The sequence below is a fragment of the Microcaecilia unicolor genome, chromosome 3 (genome assembly GCF_901765095.1).
Source record: "Microcaecilia unicolor chromosome 3, aMicUni1.1, whole genome shotgun sequence".
Taxonomy (NCBI): Eukaryota; Metazoa; Chordata; class Amphibia; order Gymnophiona; family Siphonopidae; genus Microcaecilia; species Microcaecilia unicolor.
Window position 1 is genome coordinate 370805814 of NC_044033.1, and position 16659 is coordinate 370822472.

The 16659-nt window shown below is 43.9% G+C and overlaps 1 protein-coding gene across 1 annotated transcript in view; it reads left to right on the plus strand.

Moving 5' to 3' along the window:
• Positions 1–16659, plus strand: part of RNF217 (ring finger protein 217) — a 217588-nt gene that overhangs the window by 178744 nt on the left and 22185 nt on the right. Inside the window, 1 exon segment of the mRNA XM_030195531.1 lies at positions 3667–3831. Within this exon segment, the coding sequence (XP_030051391.1) occupies positions 3667–3831 (165 nt within the window).

Below are 16659 nucleotides of genomic sequence, written 5' to 3' on the forward strand. Positions count from 1 at the left end.
AGCCCTATCGAAAATGAGTGTGCTGTCTGCAGAAAGATTTTTTCTTTAGCCCCTCAGACCACCGAGGCCCTCCACTGGTTATTTCTTCTCCATGGCATGAATTCTGAGAACAACTACGTTCTGCTGCTTTTGACCAAACCAGATTCTAATCAGCCTTGGGACCAGACCCCATGTCTTCTCTGCTAGTCTGGGGGCATTTTTAGTGGACCAGTGCCAGCAGCGAAACAGAAATTTAAGTAGACTAAGACCAGAGCAGCTCTATGATCTAATTTCTGGTAATGTCAGATTTTCCACTGATAAAGACTTAACTGCTTTACAGGATTTAGCTGCTGGGCTCAAGATATTCTACCATCCTTTTGGCTTCCAATGCACTTTTGTACTTAGGGTATGTAAGGTGTTGTATGTTCTTAGTTTTGTTAGATTGTTTAATGCTATTTTGATTTCTTTTGCACCTTTAATCCTTGATGTCTAGTTGACACCTTTCCACACCCTTCCCCAGCCTACTCAAGCCCCCCTGCCAGACATGTCCCATCTGGTGCATCCCCAGGATGCATCCCGCAGAGCAGGTTGCCATCATTTTTTAAGATGGCAGAGCTGGAGGCATGAGCCTAGTGGGCATTGCTTCTGCCTCTCCTGTTAAAATACAGTGGGTGAGCTGGGGCAGGGATGGGAGGGTGCCACTAAACATTAGGGATTTAATTATTTGTTTATTTGGGTCAGGGAGTTGGGTCAGTGGGAGGGAGGGGGCCACTAGACTACCAAGGAAATGTATTGAACTGTGGGGGGGGGGGGGGGGGTCGGTTTGGGTTGGGTCATCAAGGAGGGAGGGAGGCTGATGCAGGTATCTGGGGCAGGGTAGTCAGGTTGGGAAAAGAGATGGGGTTCCAGTAGACACCTGCCCCTCTTTTGCATTGCCCCAGACCCTGGCCTAATTTTTCCCATGGTAGTCACATGGCCAAAACTTTAAAAAAAAATGTTTTGCATGCCTCGAGAAAGCAAATGCACTGCATTTCCATTCATTTCAATGCGGTGTATGGTCAGGGTTTCTGTGCAAGTTAACCCTTTCTGCATTGCTATCCCACAGTAAAACTGTGTAAACCTCGCGGTAACCACACAGGAAGCTTTCTGCATCGGGCCCATAGCATGGTGTGTTTATACTTCTTACCTTCAGGGTTTAACTTATTGACAAAAAGGAAGTGGAACCCCTGGAGCCGGAAGGGGCAGGAGCAACAGCAACAGGAGAAGAGGGGTTGTATTAGAGAGAAGAGCGACAGTTCTGTGCTATGGTCCTTTCATGCTGCCTGAAAGGAAGGGGCTGGAACAGAACACCCCTACTGCTCTGAAGTCTGAAAAGAAGTGGTAGAACTGAGTTCCAGGCCGTCTCTCCCCCCCCCCCCCCCCCCCCCCCCCCCCAATTTGAGCCTGTTTATATTGATGTTTTCCCCTCTGTTTAGTCAAAGGTGTTAGCTTCTAGGAGTGGAAGAGTAGCCTAGTGGTTATTGCAGCGGACTTTGATCCTGGGGAACTGGGCTCGATTCCCACTGTAGCTCCTTGTGACTGTGGGCATGTCACTTAACCCTCCATTGCCCCAGGCACAAAATAAGTACCTGTATATATGTAAACTACTTTGAATGTAGGTGGTATATCAAGTCCCATTTCCCTTTCCCTTCATGGTTTTATTGTTTATTTTGTATACTTTTTACACTGCTTAGTGTACTGTCATTGCTTTAGGACTTGTAGGATGTGGAGGGTCAGAAAAAGGACCAAGAATTATTTGATTTGCCATGAGATAAAAGGCAGAATAACTTACCTGAGTTTGAGTTCCCTGCCCATTTTACAATGTTTGGCGTTCAACCCTAAATTAGAATTACAAGTAAAATGAAATAAGTACTGTTTTTTTCCAATTGATTGTGGGTTAAAAACATCGTGTGTACTTGCATTTGTTTCTTACTGAAATCATTATAGATGCAGAATACAGCAAATCAGAAAAGTGTTACAGTAAAGCAGTGCAGTTGGGGATAGACATTTTCCCCTGATTCAATATATGGTTCCCAATTCAATTGGCTAAGGAGCCAATTAGTGCCTGGCTATTGTGGGGGTGGGTCCCTCAGTGATCACCCCACCCCTGAAGGGTGGCTTGGCATTTGAGTACCGGCACCTTTTACGCTAGAAAAAATGCACTGCTAGGGACAGAGAACATACCTTCATATACCGTATTTTTCGGACTATAAGAATTGAAGTCTCGGCGGCCATTTTGAATCTCGCCGAGACCGTCAGGCTGCATACAGGAGGATGGAGAGCAGCGCGCTGGGCAGGAAAGAGGGGGCTCTTTCCTGCCCCGACGTCACTAGACCACCAGGGAAGATCGCGTGACGTGAGTACGGAGAAGTGGTGACAGGGCCGGGGGGAGGGTGATCCCGAACTCGGAGGGCGGGCGGCCAGCCAGCCAGCCAGCCAAATCTACCTTCGGACTATAAGACGCACCCCCCATTTTCCTCCCAAATTTTGGGGGAAAAAAGTGCGTCTTATAGTCCGAAAAATACGGTAATAAATGTAAACCACTTTGGTTATATCATAGAAAGGCGGTATATCAAATCCGAGACCCTTTACCCTTTATCAGTAGTTGCAGGAGAATTAGCGGACCTATTCAATAGGACCCAGCCATACAATGAGTGCTGACTTTGGGGTGCTTTGGAACGTGCCTGAGCATCCAGTTGAAACAGAGGCTGATGGTAACCAGTGGAACGTGGGAGCCTGTGTGACTTACTTTGTCTTCCAGAGCGAGGAGCTACTTGCTGAACTTTTAACTTTGGGGTGGGTTGGGGAGTGGGGGGCTGGGGTATGGGGGGGGAGGGGTTGAAAAAGCTGGATTGTGTCCGTTATAGTTGTTGTTGCCTTGAACTTGAAACTGTATGTTATCGATTGTATTGTTCTACAGTCTGTTTGGGTCAGTTGGTGACGTTAATAAAAATGATTTAAACATCAGTCAGTCCTATCTTTATGTAGTTCACCATAGCTGGTTAAGTGTTTAATATCGCACTTAGGGGGCCTTTCACTAAACAGCGGTAAGCCCAATGTGGGATTACCGCTTGCCGTTCCAGAACTACTGCCGGGCTACCGCAGGAACCTGGCGATAGTTCCCACCCCCCTAGTGTATTCCATTTCCGACACCACAAAAGTATTTTTTATTTTTGTAGTACCGCACTTACCCGGCAGTAATAGTGCGGGTGCCCTTACTGCTACCTCAATGGGTGGCGGTAAATGCTCCCCCCCCCCCCAAAAAAAAATGGCTGCATGGTAAGTGGTTCAGTTACCGTACGGCCATTCCTTTTCAGGGAAAAAAGACACACTTTTACACGCTGCGGTAAAAGGGGCCTTAATGCGCATCAAAAACATGCGCTGACACTAACGCAGGCCCCACCTTTTACTGCATCTTAGTAAAAGGACCCCTTAACTGGCTATGGTTTTGCCGGCTGTGTAAACCTGGAAATTCAGTGCCAGAGCTTGGACATGGCCCAGCATTGAATTTCTGCAGATAATGTCATCATCGGCAGTCAGAAAAATGCTGAGCACCGCCAGCTGAATATCGACCCCATACACTTCTGTGTTTGCATTTATTTGTGCCAGTCCAGCATCCAGTTGTTTTTGTTCTTTATTTTGCTATAGATCCAGTGCCCTGCTTGCCAATTTGTCTGGTGTTTTAAGTGCCATTCTCCCTGGCATGAAGGCGTAAACTGTAAAGAGTACAGAAAAGGAGACAAGCTATTGCGACACTGGGCCAATGAGGTGGAGCACGGGCAAAGGAATGCCCAAAAGTGTCCAAAATGCAAGGTAAGGGGACATTTCATCAAAAGGCCTTTTCTTTTATGCTGCAAGAAGTACCAGAAACCATAGCAGGCTATTAAATACTGCTTCTTAAATAGTGTTATTTATTCTAAGGGCCCTGTTTACAAAAGTGCGCTAGCGTGCGCTAAAAATTAGCGTGCCCTAAGCATGTAGATGCTCATAGGAATATTATGGTCCTCTACATGGTTAGCGCATGCTAAAAACGCTAGTGCATTTTTATAAACAGGGCCTTTATTGTTCATTGGCTTTCAATAAAAGAAAAATGATAAAATTGATGACTTGCCAAAAAAAAACATTTTAATAATAACCGTATAGGATGTGTCAGTGAGACCTTGTTTTGTATATTTTGCCTCAGGGCTTATGTGTATGTGTTATTTAAGGAATGTTTAACATAATGATGCAAAACCCATTTGTTTCCTCAAGTACTCCTGTGCAAAGTTTAGAAAGATCTGAATGGAGATTGGTTTGAATTAGGGATTGGATTACCCTTTACAGCACAATGGGTACATAAAAGTAGCTGGGACCTTTTTCATACTGTGAAATATGGATAGGGCAAGGGGTGGTTCTTTAAGATTTAAAGGAATACAGAGTTAGTAAGGTAAGAATTTATTCTTTATTCTCTAATTGGAGTGCATAGTTACTGGCATGTGGAGAGCTAATGGGCTCATTACTACTGAAGTCTTTGAAACTGGATATTATGGTTCACGTAGAGAGAAGGGAAGGGATTTGGATTTAGTTCATGCCTTTTTCAGCAATAAGTGAAGGTGAGTTACATTCAGTACTGTCTGTGCTTTTTCTGTAGAAAAAAAGGTACCAGTACTTAGCTTTTGCGAAACAAGGGGGCCCCTTGTCAGGGTTTTGAATTTGAGCCTTGGAGACATGGGATGTTTTGGTTGTGCTCTGAAGATTTCCACAGTTTTTACAAGCAACAGTGATACAGCGTTTACTGGGAAAGCTAAGTACTGTTTGGAGTCCCATGGTGGCATCGTTTTTATGGACTGTTATATTTAAGACTAATATGGAACTGAGTTAAGGAGAAACTTTGGTCTTTAGGATTATTTGAGTCTGTACTGTTTTTTTGAATGGTGGTTTTTTTTCTCTCTATTGTTTGTTTTTTTTTTTTAAATATTTGCAGGGAGTTGTTTTCCACCATTGTTTTCTTTCAGACAGCGTGAAGCCTGTGATGGAATTCCCACCGAAGTTTGTTAAAAAGTCTAGGACTCTCCACAGGGTGGTTGAGGCTTCTATTTATTTTAAATGGAACTATAATTCCTAACCAAGTGTTTTCAGTTCTAGGAGCAAAATTATTCAAATTAGTCACATTGAGTTATTACTAATTTGCTCTCCAATTATTTTTGGTTTGCTTTAACATTAATGCATGGCTGTTAAGTGAAAAAATGGAAAATCGTCCATTTTATTGCTGCGGTGAAAAGGGCCTTAGTGCAAGGGAAAAACTTCTGTAAGGGTGAACTAAGGCCACTTTGTGCTGCAGCTTAGTACAAGGACCCCTCAGTTTGTATGAGGAAAGGCTAAAGAGGTTAGGGCTCTTCAGTTTGGAAAAGAGATGGATGAAGGAAGATATGATTGAGGTCTACAAAATTCTGAGTGGTATAGAACGACTAGAAGCTAATCGATTTTTTACTCGTTCCGAAAGTACAAAGACTAGGGGACACTCGAGGAAGTTACATGGAAATAATTTTAAAACAAATAGGAGGAAATATTTTTTCACTCAAAGAAATAGTTAAGCTCTTGAACTCTTTGCTGGGGGGATGCAGTAACAGCAGTTAGTGTATCTGGGTTTAAAAAATGTTTGGACAAGTTCCTGGAGGAAATAGTTTGCTATTGAGATGGACATGGGGGAAGCCACTGCTTGCCCCGGGATTGGGAGCATGGAACGTCACTACTATTTGGGTTTCTGCCAGGTACTTGTGACCTGGATTGGACACTGCAGGAAGCAGGATACTGGGCTAGATGGACCACTGGTTTGACCCAGTATGGTTATTCTTATGTTCACCTTGTCTTTTTCTCTCAAGATCTATAAGCTTGCATGCAATTTGAAATGTGCTAATAAATATCTGCTTGATGTGCCAATTATTTTGAATGGCTGGTCTCTTTGGGCATCGATCCTGAACTTTCCAGGTGATGCGCCCTCAATTGTGGAATCACTACCTATAGAACTGCACAAAGCTGATATGCTTGTGGCATTCAGGAAATAATTTAGAAAAACATTCTTGTTTCAAAAGGCTTTTTCTTAATATTACTGGTCTTGGATTGTAGTATTTTAATTGGAAAAGGTTCTCACTTGTATTTATTGTTTGTTTGTATTTTACTAAGATTTTATAGACTTATGTGTAATCCACTTAGAATTGTGGTCTGTTCAGAATATAAATTTTCATAAATAGTCTTGACACGCAATATAATTAGCACTTTCTGCTTACAGTCTATTTTTATTGTGTTTCATTGCTAAACATCTAAACTTGTTTTGAGTAGTTTTCAGCAAAATCAGATAGGATGAGTGTGCATTGTACTTAAAGCCCTCTGAGCTTTTGGGCAAGTCATGTCTGATGGCACAGGTACGTTATTACCACATAACTGCCAAATTTCTATCAGGTTGTTAAACTTGACAAAGAAGAACAAGTAACTTTATTTCCTTTGATCCTATCAGGTCAGGCCCCTAGGTGAACCTTCAGCCATGCTTCTGTTTCACCCCCCCCCCCCCCCTCCGAAAGTCAAGCTTTGTCCCTTCCCTTCTATTTTTTCTACCTCCCCCTCTCCTCCAATTAGTCAGCTTCTCATCTCCCCTTCCATACCCTCTACCCGAAGTCCAGCATCTCACCCTTCCCTTCTCATTGCTGCCCCTCCCCCATCTCTTCTCGGGCAGGCCTCAAGATAGATCAACAATACGAACCAGGGTTTTTTAGAACATACTTAGAGGTCATAGGTAGAAAGCTTCATAGGAAATTAAATAAATTGAATAATCAAAATAATAAAACATTTTGTATGAAAAGGAGAAATTCTCAGAGTTTGAACTCACCCAAGCGGAATGCCACCCGAGGATTAAAGGCTATTCCGAGAGGGTGGATTTCTCTATCATTGAAAATCTTTTATCCCACCCTCTCGGAATAGCCTTTAACCCTCGGGTGGCATTCCGCTTGGGTGAGTTCAAACTCTGAGAATTTCTCCTTTTCATACAAAATATTTTATTTTGATTATTCAATTTATTTAATTTCCTATGAAGCTTTCTACCTATGACCTCTAAGTAAGTTCTAAAAAAAAAACCCTGGTTCATATTATTGATTGATTAATGTTACCAGTGGTATAGTGGGGAATTATATTATTTAATATTGGGTTTACCTCAAGATAAAAGAAGAATCAGCAGTGCTCAGGCTCTTTCAACAAAGGCATGTGCTGACTGCTGCTTTGTCCTATCCCCTCCCTCAAGAAGGCTACCTGGTTGGGGGAAGGGGGAGACAAAGTAGCATTTCAGTGCAGGTCTGTGCTTACAGGGCCTGTGCAGTGTTGATGCTTTTTAAATTCTTCTGGTTGTAGAGCAGTGGTGGCAGGCCCAGCAGTGAGAGTGGAAGAAGGAGAAGGCTCTTGGCACATGTCTGAGATCCACTACTGCCCAAGGTGGATACCTAGTTTACTTAGTAGGTGGGCTGGACCTGAATCCTGTTTCTTGAAGGGTTTGAATAAGCTTTGTCTCAGAGGAAGAGTAGAACTTGATTTGAGTGGGAAAAACCAGTGGCGTACCAAGGGGGGGGCGGTGGGGGCGGTCCGCCCCGGGTGCACGCCGCTGGGGGGTGCCGCGGTGCACGCCTGTGGGCTCCGAGTTCGCTACGCTAACTTCGCTGGTTCGCTGCAGCTCCCTCCCTCTGCCCCGGAACAGGAAGTAACTGTTCCGGGGCAGAGGGAGCTGCAACGAACCAGCGAAGTTAGCGTAGCGAACTCGGAGCCCACAGGCGTGCGCCGCGGCACCCCCCCCAGCGGCGTGCACCCAGGGGGGTGTCATTTTGCCGGGGGGGGGGGTGTCATTTTACTGGGGGGGCGCGCTGCACCCGGGGGGCGCATCGGTGATCCGCACCGGGTGTCATCGAGGCTAGGAACGCCACTGGAAAGAACCAAGGGGAAGAGGGGAAACAAACGATTTTCCATTAGTTTAAATATGTAATTTTGCCAGTATTGGTAGTTTTTTCATGGTAAGAAGATGAGATGAAGGTACCATGTCTGTAGAGCTGATCCCTGGCTTTGTTTTGCTTTATCTTTGAAAGCCATGAAACAGCATATGCTGTTCAGCTCTGTCTGCCACACACACATCATGCCTCCTAGAGATAACTTATGTAAAGCTGTTCTGTCATTGTTGGGTTAATGGAAATGATGGTATCTTTCTGTGAAAGGAAATTGCAGGCTGTGGTCCAGTTAGCAAAAGAAAGTTTAGAGGATTACATTTGTTTCAAGGTAATTCTGGCATCAGACAAGAATAAAAAGATTGCAACATACTCTTAACAAGAGCTACTTAAAGAGAAGCTAAGCTATTTGAAGACATTGACCCCAGAGTTAATTCCTCAGATGTTTCATCTAGAAAGTTTGTCAGAGTACCTTCAGTACCCTACCCGGAGACGGGTGCAAGACTGTGGTAGCAGAAGCCCTCTGTTCATCTCTGACTCTATTGCTGGTGTTCCTTGTCTTCAAAAGTTGGTAGATCTTGACATGTGGGTAGCAGGGAATCTTCTAATGAGTGATATGGAGAGAACAAATATATCTCACAGAGCGGCAACTAATCTGATCTTCAAAGCAATAAACAGTAGTGATTTTTATATCTTTATATCTTAGTTCTTGGCAAGATTGTTGAGGTACACAGACCTTGTATTTGCTAAGTAATAAGGAAGATCAAGGCAATGCAAGCTCCTGATAACATATAGCCTACACCTGCATCACAGCTTCAGTCCTTTCTTTCCTCCTCATGAAAAATGTATTTGACCTTTTCTGTATAGGATACATTCTGAAAATTATATTCAATGTCTCTTAAAGAAGAGGTAATTGTGACTTTCTTGTTTGCTACCTTAACATATATTTGCATTAACATTGATTATGACTGGACCTCTTCATGTGGAGTCTGCCTTATTTTTCATTGTGTTTTTTTGGTAATCTACTTGTCCTTTTGCTGAGGACATCATAGTGCATGGGACAGTGAGAATATTTTCTCTAAGGAAAGACATTTCCATTGGCTGTTTTGGTTTCCTGACCAGTTAATACTAATTTGTTTTTGATATATATCTGTTTGTTTATAATTATGAGGGACGCCCAAAGAGTCCGCGAAGAGGCATCAGCTGTTCTTCTTGCCCATGCAGCGCCTTCACACAGAGGTGAGAGGCGCTGCGCGGGCCCGGTAAGAGAGAGGGGGGCCCGGTGGAGGGGGGGAGCGGCGGCAATGACCTCAGGGGGGGCGGCGTGGGAGGGGCACGGGTGCGGAGGATGGCGGGAGGCGGAGCTGGGGAGAAGAGAAGAGAGGAAGGGAGGGGGGCCGGGGCAGCTTAAAGTTTTGATTTTTGGGAAGCGGGAAGCAGCGGCGACCTCGGGTGGGGCGGGGTGGGGGCCAAGGCCATCCATAAAGGACGCTTCTGATGAGCACCTTTGCCCCCTCCCAATCCTTTTTTTTTTACATTGTGGATTAATGCCGATAACATGTGCTTTCTGTGCGCAGGCGTTTCCTACTCCGCTACGGGGGATTGCACCAGATTAGCGAAACTTTCATGCATCCGACTTTTGAATACCGTACCGAACATTTCTAAGGTGTGTTTTTAGTGCATTCTTCGTTTTTTTCAAATTCGGCAAGCACTTTTACGTTTTAGATTCTTTTACGTTTGGTTGATGCATCTTGCCCTCAGAGCCTAAGTAAAAACAAGCACAGGAGGAACCCATCTTGTATTTCAGCAGTTACAGAGAAATTTACAGCTCTTTGACAAGTGTGTTGTACCTCAAGTGTTTAGAGTGCACAAGAGCACTAGAGAGAAGACCGCAAGTGAAAACAAGGACGCACAGCTGGAATGAAACAGTTCAGCAGCATGAATCAATCACTTTTTCTCCCTTAAAGACCCTTTTCAGAGGACTGTTTCTTGTTTGTGCTGCTTTTTCCTGGTATGAGGCAGTGAAAACACTTTATTTGCTTTCTTCTACCAAGGGCATTTTAGAAAGCCCTCCAGAAAGGCCCTTTCTTAGGTAGAGTGCAAATTAGTTCCCATCCCTGCTTGGTGTTTATAAATAGGGATGTTTTTTTTGGTCGATAAGTATTGTCTATGTAGTTTATGCAACATAGAGTATAAGTCTCTGAACTCCACTGTTTTTCAAGCAGGAGCTGCTTTGGGCCAGGAGGGGGGTGGGGTGGGGGGGGGAAGAACTTCAGTACGAGAGCTTCATTAACTGCTTAGTATATCACATCATTCAGATGTACAGAGCAATTTATGAAACTGAAACAATGTTCTTGTACAATGATGCTTCTTTTATTAAAAGGGAGAGAGAGCTCAGTGTCTCCCCATTCCTTTGACTGCAGACTCTCCCAAATTCCCAACCCTGTGTTTCTTGCTCAAACGCTTATGCCCAGATGATCAGAAGCAAACGCAGGTGCTAGAGGCTTTTAGCGCCATACTAGCGCCTGCGTTTGCTACCGCCACATGATCAGAGCCCCCGAGCGTGTAAAACAACGCGCTCACGGGCTCTGAACATAACCAGCATGCAAATGCATGCTAAATGTATTCCTCCCCAGTGATCAGTGAGTAGCACGCCAAACATTGGCGCACTGTCCGCAGCAAACCCTACACCAGCTCAGAGCTAGCGTTAGGGTTTGCACACCATTGGGGAGGAATGTTGAGCCCTGTCCAGCAGGCCCCCCATTCCTCCCAATGCAGTAGCCCCCCCCCCACACACAGGAACCCCCCCCCCCCCAGCGACACGAGGCTGGAGGTCGGGCAGACCTCCAGTCCCCTCGACCCCACCCCCCCCCCAACACAGGTTCACGGGAGGCTGGAGATCCGGTGGGTCTCCAGCCTTTCCTAACCCCCCCCCCCCCCCAGAATCCCCTCAAATGGAGCCCTGGTGGCCCAGTGGGCTGCGAGTCAATTTCCCCCCAAACCTAGTGGTCTAGCAGCCCTTCCCCATCCCTCTACCTTCGTTGAAGGAGGGAGGTGGCCTCCCTCCTCTTCCTTTGGCACCACCTCGAAAATGGGCGGCGCCCAGCCCTGCCCAGTGCATCCTGGGATGTTCTGGGCAGGGCTTCACACAAGTCAGCCAAGCTCAAGGAGGAGTGGGGTAAAAGCCTATACTAGTCAACATTTTTTTCATGAGTAGAGATCTCCAAAAATTAGAAGAATAGTCAAAGGTCTGGCACCTGAAATGTAATGCCAAGAAGGCCACAGTGATGCACTTGGGGTGCAGAAATCCAAAAGAGATGTACCAAATAGGAGGGGAGAGATTGGTAAGCTCGCCTCAGGAAAGGGACTTTGGGGTGATAGTGTTTAAGGATCTCAAGGTGAGGAAACATGCGGCAAGGCAGTGGCCTTGGCCAGATGGATACTAGGCTGCATAGAGAGGGGAATAACCAGCAGAAGAAAGGAGGTGTTGATGCCCCTGTACAAGTCATTGGGGAGGCCCCACTTGGAGTACTGTGTTCAGTTTTGGAGGCTGTATCTTGCTAAGGATGTAAAAAGACTTGAAGCAATTCAAAGAAAAGCAACGAAGATGGTATGGGGTTTGTGTAGCAAGATGTATGAGGAGAGACTTGATGACCTGAACATGTATACCCTGGAGGAAAGGAGAAACAGGGGTGATATGATACAGATGTTCAAATATTTGAAAGGTATTAATCTGCAAACAAACCTTTTCCAGAGACGGGAAGATAGTAGAACTAGAGGACAATGAATTGAGGTTGAAGGGGGCCTACTCAGGAATAATGTCAGGAAGTATTTTTTCACTGAGTGGGTGGCAGATACCTGGAATGCCTTTCTGTGGGAGGTGGTAGAGATGAAAACGGTAATGGAATTCACAAATGCGTGGGATAAACACAAAGTAATCCTGTTTAGAAGGAAAGGATCCACAGAAGCTTAGTGGAGATCAGATGGCAATACCAGTAATTGGGAAGCAAAGCCAGGGTTGGGCAGACTTCTACGGTCTGTGCCCCAGTCATGGCTGGACAGATTCAGCTTCAGAAGTTGGAGAACAAGGCCAGTGCTGGGCAGACCTCTATGGTCTGTGTCCTCCCTGATCATGGCTGAATATGTTTGGATGGGTTGGAATGGAGCTTTTCAGGGGCTTCAATGACAACTTCAGAAGTTTTAGAACAAGGACTGTGCCGGGCAGACTTATATGGTCTCTGCCCTGAAAATAGCAAGGACAAATCAAGATCAGGTATACATATGAAGTATCTCATCATATCTTTATGTAATGAGTTTATCTTGTTGGGCAGACTGAGTGGACCATACAGGTCTTTGTCTGCTGTTATCTACTATGTTACTATGTCACATGTATGCGTACCTCCCAGTTAGTGAGAGATCACATGTGTGCACTTGGAGCGAAGAATTCCTAGCTCGCAGAGAGCAAGTCCAATCTCTTGGGCCTAGAGTAGCAGACTTGGAGGAGCTGAGGCTGACAGAGGTATATAGAGGAGATCTATAGGGACGTAGTATAGTCTTGCAACTTTTCTGCTATCTTGGAAGAGGGAGATCACCAAGCTGGAAGCAATGCTGTAGCCAGGACCTGCCCTCCTTGGGATGCAGTATCCTTTCACACCAAGAATGTGTCTCTAGAGACTTCTGTCCAGGATGGAAGGGTAGGATAGTTGTTTTATTTGGAGATCAAATTATTAGCTGGTGGTTGTGAGGATTGCTTGGTCACATGTCTACCTAGTGCAAAGATGGCGGGCCTCATGTGCCACCGAGATAAGATTGTAGACCATGCTGGGGAGGAACCACCTCTCTTAGTACATGTGAATACCAACAACATAACAAAATATGGGAAGGAGGCTCTGGAAACTAAATTTAGGCTCTTAGGCAGAACTTGAAATTGAGATCCTCCAGGGTAGCATTTTCATAAATTCTTCCCTTCCATGTATAGGACCCAAAAGACAAGCAAAGCTTCACACTCTAAAATCATGGCTGAGATGATGCACAGAAGAGGGATTTAGATTTGTTAGAAAGTGGGCAAAATTCTGGGAAGGAGGGAGCCTAATCCAAAATGATGGGCTCCACTTTAACCAGAGTGGAACCAGGCTGCAGACGCTAACATTTAAAAAGGAGATAAGACAGTTTTAAACTAGAATCTCTAGGAAAGCCAACAGTCACTCAGGAGCATGTGGTTTGGAGTGAGGTATCTTTGAATGATACTATCAAAGCAGGGGAGTTAGGGCATGCTGATAGAGAGGTTGCAACAAAGGCAAAAATAAGCCAGAAGCATTTCAGAGGAGAGAGAGTAAAGATTGCAAATCATCCCCGTCAACTGTTAAGAAGCTTGTAGATACAAACAATAACACACTGTGAAATGTCTGTATACAAATACTAGAAGCCTAAAAAATAAAGAAGGGAGAATTATAGCACTAACGGAAGTAACTATAGTAGGCATCTCAGAGAAGTGATGGAAGGAGAATGACCAGTGGAACACTGGGTTACCAGGGTACAAATTATATTGCAATGAATAGGTGGGTCAATTAGCACAATGTGTTAAAGAGAGGATTTAGTCTAACAGAATAAAAATTCAGCAGGAAACAGATAGCAACATGGAATCCTTCTGGATAGAAATTCCAGATATGAAGGGAAAGAGAATATTGGTAGAGACTGTACTACCCTCTGCCTGGCCAGAACAAACAGATGATGAAATGCTAACAGAAATTAAGGAGCCCTTTTACTAAACTGTGTAAGCGTCTACACGCACCCAATGCGTGCCAAAATAGAGTTACCGCCCGGCTACTGCGTGGCTCTTGCGGTAATTTCATTTTTGGCATGCATCTGATACACATGTCCGAAAAATAATTTTTATTTTCTGGCGCACATCTGCTATGCACGCCAAGTGGCATTTGACGCGTGTAGGTTGTTACCGCTAGGTCAATGGCTGGCGGTAAGGTCTCAGACCCAAAATGGACGCGTGCCAATTTTGATTTTGCCGCACGTCCATTTTCAAAAAAAATGTTTAAAAGACATTTTTTGCAGGCACGTTGAAAAATGGATCTGCGCACGCCCAAAACACGCGACTACATTACCGCAGGCCATTTTTCAGCGCACCTTAGTAAAAGGACCCCTAAGGAAACTAACAAATTTGGCAACACTATAATAATCAATAAAGTATATATACCACTCCAATTATACTCTCTGAAGTTAATGCAAAATTATGATATATACTAAATTTTATAAAGTAGCCTCAATGGCCCAGGGAACCATGTTTAGTTTAGGACTCCACTGAATTGGCCGACATCATGGGCTCCTCCTCTTTTCAGAAAAAACCACCGATACTAAAAAACTCCCTCTCTCAGGGGAGAAAAAGATCAAGTGGATAAAAAACGGAAAAGAGGGGTATTTTATCAAAATATCAATAAGAGTGCACAACACCACAGCAGAGTATTAATGGAAGTAAAGGAAATACATTTACTTCATAAACCTTGATATTAAGAGAACAGAGAGCACTATATCAAACTGAAACCAATGTATCTCGGAGCTACAAATGTTTTTCACTTTGAGATGAACTTGCTTGTATAAATATGTTAAACAAATTACTTATCTTTGAGGCAAAATAAATTAGCCTTTTTGAAAGTTCAACCCATCTGGTTAATCTTTATGTAATGCTCTCGATCATCAATCCATAGTATCCTGTTTGTATAGTCGTCAGTCTCTGGTTGTTTTGGTATTGAAGTTAAGTTGTATAAGCGTGGGTAATACTTAGAGAAGTATTAAATCTCGCTATGTCTAACAGGGTTTCTCGACAGCCAGGGACCCCACTGTTTCGCAGTCTTCATCAGGAGAAGTTTCAAAATTAATAGAAATTAAATTCCTTTCTATCCATTGCGAACAATGATTCAAAACATGGCGCCTATAATAATGAAAACTTAATGAGCTTCATGACATGCAAATGTATGCAAAGCAGTGCATTACTATTCCAAAAATTAAGCCACATAATAGATATTAATCCTCCTAGTAACCCAAAAACTTGGACTACATCTCCTGAAGTACAGTTAAGTTTTTGTATAGCCAACCATCATTCTGATCCCCAGTCTCCTACCCACACTGTGGCCTCTCCGATTCAAGGGAAAGCCCCTTCAAGACATCAAATCTTTCCCCCTCTTCTAGCACATCTCCATAATCAACTGGCACCAGGACCTCAATCCATCCTGCCTCCCCCCCCCCCCCCTCAGCACCCTACTCTTTTGGATGTATGCCCAAAACTTGGGAAGGGGGTGAGGAGAAGGGAACGTTTTACCCTCTTTCCTTTTGATGACATTTTGAAAAATTGTGCCCAACTCTTATGATTTATTTTTGCCCTACAGTTACCGGAGGGGATAATTCTGGAACTACATAAAAGTTATCTTTGCATCATATGGGCCTAATCACTGTGAAGTTACTCCCTGTGCCTTGCTTGTTTTGATAGTTGGCCTTGAAGGCAGATGACTCTACAGTGTGCTCTTCTCTGTTTTTGTTTTCTAGTCCTGAACTTTTTAACACATGTCTGGTATAGCTCCGCTGCTGTTGTCTTTAGCCTGTCTGTTTATAAGACACATGCACTTTGCTCTGTGGTGTGGAAGAGGCTGGTTTGTTAGTGGCACCAGATTTCTACTCCAAGGCTGTTTAAACTGGCAGGCTATAAGAATGTCATCCTTTGTACAGAATAAGTGGAGGGTATGCGTATGTGTGGGTTTCTTTTTTTGTGTGTAAGATTGTCATGAGCACCATCTGCTGGCTGCTCTTGAAACAGCATGAACAAATTGAGCTTTTTGAATGGGAAAGGCAGACACAGGTGGTGCAAAGGCTTAGTAGTATAAAGTATGCATGGTCTTTGTCCCAGTGTGAAAAGTTTGAAGTGTGTGCCCAGTATTATGGCTACTCCAAAATATTGGTCAGTGTGGACATTTGGAGAATGATACTAATGTTAATGAGGGTAACGCACTTGAAATGTTAAATTTGCTCACAAAATGCAGTACAAATATACATCAAAATATAGGGTAGTAATATGCATACAATCCCTTATCTATAACTCAATAACAGTCAAAAGTAAATATTATAAATCAATAAAAACAAAACTTTATTCAAAAAGCTAGAAAAGGCTCCTACTAAGCTAAATACAAAATAAAATATGAATAGAGCAAGATGAACGCACACAATTCAATCTTTATTGTGAAAAAATCCCAAAATAATTAAATTACAATCCAGGAACAACCCAGGAACCATCCAGGAGCATTCCAAAAACAAGTGCTGGAAGGCATAGGCTGTGGTGGAGGAGGAGTTAAAAAAAGGTCAAATCTTCTCAAAACCTCTTCTTCAGTAATTCTTTCCTTTTACTAATGAAGTTTAATCATTCCACTGCAAACAAAGCCCAGCGATTGCACAACTGAATGAGTTCAAGTAGTTCCTTCGGGTTCAAGTAGTTCCTTAGAGCCCCGAGTTCAAATCTCACCACCACAGATTTAAAAAAAAATGGCCATCAAGATGATTAACTCTGCTTCACTCTGCTGGTAGCTTCATTCAGCACAAGGCTGAGATCTGTCCTCTGCTTGTTTCTTCACTCAACACAGGACCGTGTTTTGCATTGCTGTATCACCAGGAGTGAGATAAACACCTTATG